This window comes from Thunnus maccoyii, chromosome 14 (assembly GCF_910596095.1).
Source record: "Thunnus maccoyii chromosome 14, fThuMac1.1, whole genome shotgun sequence".
NCBI classification, from domain to species: Eukaryota; Metazoa; Chordata; class Actinopteri; order Scombriformes; family Scombridae; genus Thunnus; species Thunnus maccoyii.
Window position 1 is genome coordinate 3,881,614 of NC_056546.1, and position 12,243 is coordinate 3,893,856.

The 12,243-nt window shown below is 39.0% G+C and overlaps 1 protein-coding gene and 1 long non-coding RNA gene across 4 annotated transcripts in view; one reads left to right on the forward strand and one right to left on the reverse strand.

Moving 5' to 3' along the window:
- Positions 1-12,243, forward strand: part of atrnl1a (attractin-like 1a) — a 320,080-nt gene that overhangs the window by 55,396 nt on the left and 252,441 nt on the right. For all 3 annotated transcript variants that reach the window (XM_042432657.1, XM_042432659.1, XM_042432658.1), the window contains one exon: positions 2,689-2,843. In XM_042432657.1, coding sequence (XP_042288591.1) covers positions 2,689-2,843 — 155 coding nt within the window. The remainder of the gene's footprint in view (positions 1-2,688; positions 2,844-12,243) is intronic.
- Positions 8,258-11,519, reverse strand: LOC121911311. The gene is made up of 2 exons (XR_006099828.1): positions 11,364-11,519; positions 8,258-11,058 (listed from the first exon to the last, which is right to left on the reverse strand). It is a non-coding gene; the product is annotated as an uncharacterized LOC121911311 (long non-coding RNA).

The window sequence follows — 12,243 nt, forward strand, 5'->3', positions numbered from 1 at the left end:
TAAGTTTAATATCTTTTGGTTTTGGACTGTTGGTCAAATAAAACAGTATTTGATGATGTGGTCTTGGGCTTTAGGAAACTGTGAATGACATTTTTCACTGTTTTTGGATGTTTTCCCGATCAAACGATAGGTTGATCAATCGAAAAATAATTGTAAGATTAATTTATAGTGAAAATAATATTTAGTTGCAGCCCTAAAAAAATTTTGATTTCTTTTTGTATCTTCAACTGACCGGTGATACATTAAAATATATTTAACCACATATTGATATATATAATCAGTAATTCATTCCTCACAAACAGTACATTTAAGTTTGATAACTAGTTCATATTACTGGTGAAAAAATGTTTGCATGACTTTTTAACCTTTAACAGAATATTTTTCTGTCTGAAACTATTCGATGCAGCTCAAACAAATCTGTAACAGCAATAAAAAAAAAAAAAAAGTTATTCTATCATTATAGTGTTATGTATATTCTATGGGAAACCAGAGCAGAAAATATTATGTTGTTTCTTTTTCTTCTTCTTTTCAATTTCAGTAGCTATCATAGTAATTCAACAAAAAAAATACCATTTTTGCAGATGTAATTCTCCAACCTTTGGATATAATGAATAAAAACATTCAGAAAAGGATATTTTTCATTAAAAAAATGTCTGTATGTATGTAAAGTCCTTCCGAGGGGAGAATATCTGAGTGTTGTAGTGAGAGACGGGAGAGGAGGGTGAGAGTAGAAGGATCTGACAGGTGGGCTGACCTCAGGTGACCTCAGGCAGATGGATGGGTGAAAGAGGATGCTCGGCTTTATCAGTCTCTCTTCCTCATTTAGTATCCGTGCACACGTGCGCGTGCATCACACACATGTGCACGGATACACTAACATATGTTCACATGCACACACACACACACACACACACAGCCTGCTGTCTCTCTGCGGCTCTCACTTTCCAGATGGAATTTGTTGTCGGGAGTCATGTGTCACTTGAGCTGGTGGACGTTTTGAAATTCCCAGACTGAAACCTTTTCTGGGTTTTGCAGTTATGCTATACAGCTACAGCTCAATGTAAAGATCACCTCTCTTCTGTCAGCAGAAAACTACATGACATCTGTATGTTGGTGGTTTCCAGCTGGTCCACATTTCTGTTTAGTCATGAAGTCCACACATCGGTCAGTTTAACACCCATTTCATTTGATTTTACTATGTGTTGTGCACCAGGTGCATGTTGTAGTGGCAATAGCTCTGCAGTTACTTAAATATAATAACACTGTGTCAATAATTTGCTACACTTTTTTTTAAACAATTTGACCAACATCAGTTTTTTTGCTTGAAGAAATACTGGAAATGTGGCTGTGAAGTTACCAGCTTGCTCCTACATTGACTTGTTTCTAATAGTTTTTGGACAATAACAGATGTACATATATATATATATATATATATATATCAGGCTTTGGATACACACAAAATACTTGTAAGTAGATCAGCTCATTGTTGGTTTGGCTCTACTCATGAGATTTGTTGACGATAAGAAAAATATAGAAAGTATCCATCCAACTGAAGGAACAAGAGGACAAACACATTTTTGACTGGAATTGGACTTTAAAGGTACAATAAATGACACTGAGCCTCACTAGATGTCAGCAAACAACTATCTGCTATGTAAGGATAAAGCGGAGTAACGGCGACCTGAGCAGTGAATGAAGTCACACTCCCTTTGTGTTTGTTGTTATCTGAGCTTCTCTGTTCTTTGTATTGGTAGCTGCATCCATTTCCAAGATGGTGGCTGGGTCACAAACTTTCTCAAATGACAGCTAAACAGTACACTAAAATATAAAATATGTTTCTGAAAAGCATTTGAGGCAAGAAACAGGCAACGCACTAACAGAATCTTGATCCATATTTTATCAGCACTGCCTAGTTTGACAGTTTGATCTGAGTTTCGTGAGTTGTCAGCTTTCTTCTTGTTTTCCCAACTTTACTGAGTAAACAACAGAGATGTAGGTACTATAGTGCGACATCTAGTGGCTGAATGTTGTGTATTGCAATTTTACATTAGTTTAGTGGCGTTTTTAGTTTCTGTGGTTGAAAGTTTCTGGGATTACTTGGACAAAAATAGTTTTTACATACAGTAATAGTCAATCCTTTTATTTTTGATTGTGTAGTCAGAACTTTCCTTCAAACAGTGTAAACTAAAGGATGAGCAATTTAGAAAATGATCTACATGGATCAGTATTTTCCTGTGTGTTCATCTGTGTTTTGTTTTAAGAACTGTCTAATATCAGAGAGTCTTTGGTTGAAATTCATGGTTGCTGCAGGAAATGAAGCCAGCACAGTTGGTCTCCACTATGTGACCTTTGACCTCAGAGAGGTCATACTCAGCAGACCTCCTGCAACGTCTGTGTTGAGTGTTTTTGTATGTTTGCATGTGTGTGTGTGTGTGTGTGTGTGTGTGTGTGTGTGTGTGTGTGTGTGTGTGTGTGTGTGTGTGTGCTGCTCTCATGGAGGAACAGTTGGTGTGAAGGGCAGTCACCACAGGCCAGGCCAAACATCCAGACAGATGCCATCAATAACATGGCACCATGGACACACATGTCACACACAAATAACTGACCAATTAACACTGTCCTAATATGTCTCACACTGCTGTGTGTGTGTGTGTGTGTGTGTGTGTGTGTGTGTGTGTGTGTGTGCAGGTTGATCCTCAGGGAGAGCGGTTTGGCGCGGTACCTCCACTCGGCGGTGCTGTTGAGCGGCACGGTGCTGGTTTTCGGAGGAAACACTCACAATGACACGTCGCTCAGCAACGGAGCCAAGTGCTTTTCTGCTGACTTCCTGGCGTATGATATAGGTAAGAACGAGTCACACACACACACACACACACACACACCGGGGCAGATACTATAGTAGTTTTAGTCAATCAATACATGGTCACAAATATTAGGCTATCATTCATTAATAGCTTCATCTGATCCTCACAGACGCACCAACCAACCAGCACCCTGAGGACCCTGTCACACTAGACTAGGTGGTGAACTAGCTACATTACTAGCTCATGAGATAGCAAAATGGCCGGATTAACATCATACAAATTTGTTGTTGGGCCCGTGTTGACTCCCAGTATATATGAGCTGAAACGATTTGCTGCTTAATCAATCCAGAAAATTAATCGGCAGTTTTTTGGCAATTTTTCAGGCCTTACAGTACTGCTGTGATGGAATAAAACTACCTTACCCTCAGTTTTCTGTGTGCAGTAACTTTTACAATAAATGAGAACAATATAAACTAAAACAATGAAAGTGTTAAAACTAGATTTTGACACAGAATCCCTCTTCAAGACCACAAGATGAAGGATGGAAGATCTGTCTTGGTTGATATTCAGTGGTGCAAATTTACAAAAAAACCCAAATGCAATTAATCAAATCAAATAATGGAGTAAATGGAGTGGATAGCAAGTTAACGCAAATCACATAGTTATACATTTTACTCAATACTGTATCACAACTGACAGAAAACCATCTCGCATAACTTTGCTGTTGCAATTTTTATTTTGCTGGAGAAGAACGGACTAAGATAACTTCCTGTAGTTCGCCGTTGCTCAACAGCACAAACTTGTGTTTTAAAATCCGCCGATGTTCTCTCGAGCTTACGTTGCTGCAGTGCATTAATAATTTGATCGTGATTATGATGAGTCTTTCAGTCAAGGCCAAAATTCAGTTTTAGTGCAAAAATTCACTCTCAGAAATACAGATACTTTTATTATCAAAACTAAATCAATGCAAGGAGCCTGTTTGTGTGCTCCACCTGCTTTGTTGACTCTTGATGACCTTGAGCTGATCATTAGCCTCCTTTATTGTGTGGGAATATCAGATATCTATACAAAAACTTTCAATATGTAATTTTCTATACTAGAGACTGTCTTTGATGTAATGATGATGAGCCACCATCACAGTTTTACTCATGTTGACCCTCTGAGGACACTGATATTAGTCATTTTTGGACATATATTGTGCTTTGTTACACACAGACACACATGCTGGTGTGAATCAGGATTGTGTGACAGCAGCATATAAAAAGAGGGAAGGAAGAAGAGAGGAATACAGACAAAAACCTGAGTTAACAACGAGCATTCAGTGAGAGAGAAAACAGCATTGAGAACACAGAGTGTGGTATAGGTAGATACTGAGAGTATGGATGATTAAGGATCCCAATTACAGTATTCCCAGTCACACCACAGACCAGATGGCGCAAGGATGTTTCAACCCCTCGACAGGGACGGAGAAAATGAAAAGATGAAGAAGAGAGTGTTGGGAGAAGGAAAGAGGGATTACACCAACTCTTCACAGGAGAGAAACAACAGGGAGCGGAGAGATTAACGAGTGAAAACAGAAGGAGGGAAAGAAGGGAAGAAAGGATGTCTATGAGAGCAGAGAGTCGCTGTACTGAATGTTGCACAGTGAAAAGATGGCTGATTTCTTTATAGGAGGGTGAAGCTGCTGCCATGTAGCTGTAATGTTATGTGAAGCACTGTAACTGTATGTTGAGGTGGAATGGTTTTTAATGGTGAAACAATTAGTAGATTAATCTATTAGTTGACTGAGGCAGAGACATCATTGACAGTTTAGATTGTCTGTCATTTGTTCTGCAAAAATGTCAAATATCCTCCTTTTCTCAGAGTAAGAAATGTGATGCTTCTTTCTTTTTTAAAGCATCTTCAGTCGATTATCTTTCACAGATCCTGTTATTTTCTAGTAACTGAGACCTGATCGGTGACGAGAGTTTGGCAGGGCCCAAATTAAATACGGCTCTGATCACATGGTGTGAAGGAAAATGCTGGGAAAATTACATTCTTATGTTTTCTGTAGTGATTATTCATGTTGGGGCGAGTGTTTGTGTTCTCTCTCTGTTGGGATCTGTTTGGGTCGGCTACATTTTATACTGGATCTAATCATCTTTTTTTTGCCTTTATTTGACATTTAAAAGTGAAGAGGGACAGTAAACATGGTTACGCACTAAAAATCAGTAGGAAATTTTGCCTAGTTTGGGTCAAAGCAGCTGCAATACAACATAGATTTAACTTTACTCAGTAGCAGTCTGTTATTTTGACCCAATGTTATGAGCAACAAGCTTTAGCTAAAAACTGTCACTGTCTTGTACAAAATGAAGTGCATATGACAGTCAAAAGATGCACAAGTTATTAACAACCAATAAACACCTACGTTTAAAAAGAGTAGATCATAACAAACAATAACCCAACAGTAAAATAAGCCTAAAACTGGGTCAAAACAACCCCTTGTCTTGAGTGGCTTTCTGGCTAACATTAATCCAGTATTGTATTTGTTTGACCCAAACTAGGTAAAATTTTAACCCAGTGATTTTTAGTGTGTAGAGAGAGAGGTAAGGCATGCAACAAACATCCACACCCCAACCAGTAGGCTACCGGGGTTGCCCCAGGCCCAAAATTCTCTATGTGTGAACACCTTCAGGTCGGTTGAATCCAGCAGTATGAAGTCATCACCAGGCCCAGACTTCTTCAATCAGACAACTGTTGCCTTCAGTTTGAATAATTTAAGTTTGTCTTATATTTCACCTCATTTTTTGTTTCAGGGTATATCTCTAGAAGTTTGCTTTTGCAGCAGTTCCTTTTTTTTCCCAATTTCACTCCTCAAGATTTACTCTGTACCACCACAGTCCTTATCTATAAGCTTCTGAGCAGCTCGATGGAGTTTAAGTGTCTTGATCAGAAGTGTCTCAGTAATGGTTGATTAAATATGAAAGAGCATCGAGTATTTACTTTTCCAGAATGGTTTATGTTTATGGTTTATGAGTTTATGGTCTCAATCACTAGTTTCAAGTCTTCTTCAATACAGCATGATGTTCATTTTGTAAATTATGGTCCCATTTAATTTAAATTTGACAATAAAGCAGCATATGCTATAGGGTGTGGTTACATTGTGATTCAGAAGTCGCTATCATGGCGACGACGTTGGTTAGCTAACGTAAACATGGCGTAACCCCAGATTCACAGAGTATGGGTGTAGCTGTTGCTATTTCACAGTGTGTTTTCAGTTCATGAAAGTTAATTGTAACATTTTGGTCGCCTAAAAAAAGTCTTGTTCAGTGTTTGGTTATACTAAAAGACCCTCTACTTCTCAGATGTTCAGCTTTTCCAGTAAGTACATTTTGTTTCAATGATTTTAGCCCGTTTTTTGCTAATGAAAATTAGCATTAGCATTAGCATCATCACAGTCAACCACAGACTGTAAATGCAAAGTGCTAAACAAGCTAGCAGCTAACACTAGCTCTACCCTCTCGTCCAAATATGGTTACTTCTCACCACTTCTGGCTCCAAAAGTCCAAGATGGCGACACTTAAAATGCCAAACTTGAGCCTTCAAAATGGGAGTCCACAAACCAATGGGTGACATCATGGCGGCTACGTCCACTATTTTTATACAATCCTCCTAATGAGGAAATCAATAGTCATAAGAATCAATAAAGCATCAGTAGTGTTAGTTTGTTTAATGTGACAATTACTATTCTCCACAATTAGCTTCAATTTTAACTTTTAATCTAACTCAATAAACTGTGACACGAGTATTTTTTTTTCCATCTAAGAAAAATCATTTCTATTTTGGCATTATCATCCAGCCTATTGTTGTTTTTTTCCCAAATCTCTCTTCCCTGCACCTCTTTCTCTCATCTTTCTTGTCACTCTCTGCTGCAAATTATACAATAAAAGGAAAAATACCAAGGAGGATATTGGCGTGATAAAGTAATGAATGTGAAGAAGCAGATGAAATAAAAGAGCAGAGCGTTAAGGAAGGAGAGAGGGATATAGATGGAGCGGGAGAGAAATAAAGAGAAAATGAAGAAGGGATTTAGGGAGAGAGAGGAAGCACAGAGGATGGTGGAAGAGAATTACCTAAAGACAATAAAGGTATGCCAGGATAAAGCAGACAATAAGCTTGTGAATAAAAGGCAAAATCAAAGGTAATAAACAATGAAGCATTTGTTTTGCAGAGCGTCCCCCACCTTAATGAAGTTGGAAGCAATGCGCTGTTGGGTGCAGTTCCTCATACGCTTGCAATAAACGTGTATTTACGTTTCCCTCAACTCTGCAGAAACACACCCCTGTCTTTATAAATATTATAATTCATTCAATAAGGCTCGTATCTGCGGCTCTGCCCAACTTTATAGTCCACCAGCCGCCTCTCTCACTCACAGCGGAGACAGAAGAGGAAGGGAGGAAGGGTTAAAGTGATGGTTGAAACAGAGAAAACAAAGGGAAGATAAATGAAGAGATGGAACGTGGATTAGAGGAAGGGAGATACTGAAGTTAGAGTTAGGGTAGGGTTAGGGTTAGGGCTAGGGTTAGGGTTATGGTTAGGGGTAGGGTTAGGGGTAGGGGTAGGGTTAGGGTTAGAGCTAGGGTTCGGGGTAGGGGTAGGGTTAGGGTTATGGTTATGGTTAGGGTTATGGTTAGGGCTAGGGGTAGGGTTAGGGAATGATTATGGTTTGGGTTAGGGCTAGGGTTATGGTTAGAGTTATGGTTAAGGCTAGGGTTAGGGGTAGGGTTAGGGCTAGAGCTAGGGTTAGGGTTAGGGTTAGGGCTAGGGTTATGGTTAGAGTTATGGTTAAGGCTAGGGTTAGGGGTAGGGTTAGGGTTAGGGGACCTTCATCATCAGGGTTGCAATAATGAGAATGAATCATAAATGTTGTCCTCATCCTCATAATTCCCATCGCTACTTTAAGACTTTGTCACTTGAAGGTATGGTAGCCTACCTCATGTGGTTTTTGGGCATTTCTCGGGAAGACAGTCACATTCAAACAGTAGCAGATTACAACACACACAGACGTTTTACTGAAAGATGACAAGATATAGTTATAAAACAAATTGAAATTACAAATACAGGGTTCTCTCTATAACTGTTTCATATAAAGGCCACTATTTGGAAATGTTTGGTATAAAGAAAAAGAACAAAATGGTTGGTTATTTCAAGAATAAGACCAAACAAACAAATAATCTACCAGGAAAGAAAACGATCTTCAGACCCTCTTAGGAAGAGCAAAGATAAGACAAATAATCTGGTTTAAAGCACTGCTATCTTAATATTTCTGAAGTTTGATATAACGATTGCTTTAAAAAATACTTTTTAATCTCAGATAATGTTTGAAGTGGCCTGACCTCTGCGCTAGTTTCAAGAAATTCCTCTAGATTACACAATATTTTAACTTGTTTTTGGGTTTTTTTTTTGCAGTGTATAGACATGTTTGTCTCGTGCTTTCTCCTCTCCTCTCCTCCTTCCCTCTCGTTTCCTCTCCCGCTCTCTCCTCTGCCCCTCTCCTCGTCTCTCCAGGAGATAATTAATTAGTTCCACCTGTGGAAGTCTCTTCTCTCCATCCCTTGTTTCGTCTTTATTTGCTCCTCAGTTCCTCCCTGCCTCTGCGCTCACTGCGAGCGGACGGGTTTTGGAGCGCTAATTTGTTTTTGTTTTGCCACGCTAACCTTGGAGGGGCGATGCAACGTTATTAGCTTCTCCTGCTCTTCTTCTGCCACACATTAGATTCAGGTCGACACGGAAGGCACTTTTCATTTGGATTTAATTCCCCCTCTTCCCCTCCAGCTCTCCCTCCCCACTTCTCCAAACCCTGCCACCCTCACACTTCTAATTAGATTTGGGGGGGAAAATGAACTCTGATTAAAAACCCGGTTCTCTCCAACTTGACACACCACGGGCACACACCCACACGCTGTCTGCTGCACACAAACATACACAATCAGACAGCTGACACGCACACAACACACACACAAACACACACGTGGCACTAGTGTTTTGTGGTTCGTGAACGATTCGTTTAAAAGAACGGCTCTTTTGGGTGAACGAAGTGAACTGAATCACTTCCTGAAATGATCTGTTCATATCTTTGTCAGTTGCGTTTTTCATCTGTTTGACACCTGTGAATGTTGTATTTTTTCATAATTTGTTCAGTCTCTTGACTTTATATTTGTTTTGCGCCACAGTTAGGCTATTTATTTTCTTTTTGATTGCACACTTAAGTCAATATTTTCCACCTGATATTTTCTAAATGCAGTTTTTATTTGTATGTCTTGTCAATTATGCTCTTGATATTTGTTTTTGCGCTGCAGTTGTAGTCTATATTTATTTTCTTGTTTATGCCGTTTTTATTTGCACTGTAATTTATATTTCCCACTCTTACTATTTCTGGTTTTCATTTCAGTGTAATAAAAATAGTTAACAAGACACATAGTTGCAATACATGTTTTATTTGTTTGTTTGACACATTACTCATATTGCACCAGATAGTTCCATCTGCAGTCCCTTGATGGGAGTCGTCAGTGACACACAGTTCAGAGTAGTAAGCGACAAACGTAGTAAAATGACATTACAGATACATAAAATACAATACAGTGCATAGCATTACATTAAAAATAAATAAATAAAGGCCTTAAACTTTAATGACTGCAAGACTGGTTTTCTTTCTTTAATGCAAGATTTAAAGTTTTTAAAAGTTCTGGACTCTCTGTTACTAATTAGCAAGATGTTCCACAATCTGGTCGCGATGATTGGAAGAAGCAGTCCGGCTAAACTTTGTGGACTGAAATTTAATGTAACAGTCGCCTCTAGTGGAGGCTTGTGTCAGCCTTGTGCCAGTGTTACAGTTTGTTACAAATTGTTTAAGAGTTTGTTTATGAGGCAACATTGTTAAAAATCTTGTGTAATAAACTTAACGTTAACCATGAACAAAAAAACTAAAAATTAAAAAGTGAAGAGATTATACTTCTGAACAATACTGCAATGGTGGTAAGAATTAGATTTTCAAGTTGTGACACAATATGAGAGATGTGATGGGATAGAGTGCATAAACAAAATTGCAGCATCTGTACTCATTAGATTTCAAATACATTTAAAATGACCTAGGTTACGTTTGACAATCCCTGGATTTTTTCATTAGTTTAAAATGCCTGGTGAAACCTGCAGTATGAAAAAACAGGTGTTTTAGTCTCAGTTCCTTTCGCTGCGAGGGAGCGGTGCATGTTCAGTGATTCATTCACTCAACTTCCACAATGAACGCGAGCCCTGAATGATGACAGTCGCTGAGTCGCTCAAACTCGCCCCTCTCCCTCCCTCTCATGTCTTGAAGTCTCGAAGTAGTACCAAATATTTTATTTAATAATTAGGTGTCGTGAAAATGTATGTGCTGTACATGACAGGGTAGGACTTTGTTATAGCAGCTTCCAGTTTGCAAACAGTATTTTTATCCAACTGAATTAGTTAGCGAGCTGTACAGAATGTTAGGCCGTGTTTTAGCTCAGTGAGTCGGGCTACGCAGAGCTCCGGTCGGGTGCTGAACGATTCGGTGAACGAACCTTTTGAAAACTTTTTCATGAACTGATTCTAATGACTCAGTACACTGAAAAGTACTGCTTTGCTCATCACTAGCCCAGGGCAGGCTGGGAGCTTGTTTGGAAGATGTTGGGAGCCGTGATATATTGGAGGAGCAGTCAGTGGCTGCCGTTCAAACCTCCTCCTCCTCCTCCTCCTCCTCCTCCTCCCGCCCTTCTTCATCAAGTCCTCCATTAGTGCAGATCAGATCAAACTGTCAATCAGCCCAGCACGCCTGCCTGCTTCGATCTGGACTCATGATTTCTCTCTCTGTCCCACCTTGCATTATTAACACAGATTTTCTCATATCCTGAGAGGAAATTAAAATCTGTGGTGATGTGTGTGGGTCCATGTGTGTGTGAGTGTGTGTGTGTTGTGTGTGATAAGTATTTGTAAAGCCTGCAGTTCTTTGGTATACCGTTTGGCAGTTCCAATATCAGAGTGGTTGGTTGAGGTGTGTGTGCCCAGTACAACCAGAGGATGGGATCAAAAGTCAGTGAAGCTGTAATGCCGTTTTTATTCACAGGTAGAGGTTTTTCATTTGTTAGCTTCAGTAAAGCTGTGGTTGGTGGTTGGAGGTGAGCAGCGGTGGGTTTTTGGGAATTTCACCATTGCAACAGGGCTCTGCTTCTCGGCAGACTTCCGGAAGCTCCAGAGGCTACATAAACAAACAATAGTAGCAGGATTTCACTTATTTTTCTCATTCTTTACTCAAGATGGAAACTTCTCAGATATATCGGTACGTGTTCAAGCTTGAATCTGATCTGATATATGTGAGTAGACAATATGAACAACCCGTGTAACAATGTTAGCAACAAAGGCTACTAACAGACGGCTGTTTGTGGGCATGAACAAATGTCATCACAACTAGGAGGTAAAGGTAACATTGCAAATTAAGCTTTCAGAGCAGGCTGCAGCCATGGCTTTTGATTTTCAGGGGAGCATTTTTTACATTCGTCTCACCTCAAGTTTTGGAGATTTGATCATGTTTAACATCACAGAAAATCACAAAAAGTATGATATATCTCCTTCAACATTTCACATACAAAAACACTGCAACTCTACATAACATGAAGTCACAGATGGTACAAGCTTAATGCCGGATCTGGTGAACTCCTTTTCACTTCCTTGCACACAGCAGGTGATTGTCATCATCCAATTAGCCGCAGTGCATGAGGTCATGAGTCCAAATTCCACCAGTGTAAATGAACCACAGAAGAAAATGTTTAGTTCCCATTCCCATTAAGTTTGTTACTAAACACGATAGTTTAAAGCATCCACACTGCCAGGGATACAATACAGATGGATTAAATACTAAATTAATTAATTTTAATTTAATTTAATTATTTTAATTACATGTTTTGGCCATATAAAACAGTAAAAGTTAGATATATTGAAAATGATATCAGAATAAACCTTCAAACCTGATCATGTTTAGTTTATGTGTAACTGCAAAATGTAAATGTAAACCCCTCCTCAGATTTTAAAACCCCCAGTTTCCCAGAAATAAAACTTTCACATGTTCCTTGGTGTCCACAATGGTAATACCCAATTAACTATAATGGGTTCAAATACCATAGAAATATAAAATTTCAATTAATAGGAAAATGTATATTCTTTTAATAATATATTATATTGTGAAAATAAAGAATTTGGATATAAAAATGTCTCTAAAAAGGGGAGTCAGCTGCCTCAGCTAAGATAACCGGGACTGTTTTCAAGGAGCACAGTATATTTTAGCTATTTTGTGACTTTCCAGCAGTGCTGAAACTTATTTTAGTGTGAGAGCCAAGTCCCAGAGGTGAAATATATTTAAACTTTTAGCACATATGCCATATGCTGC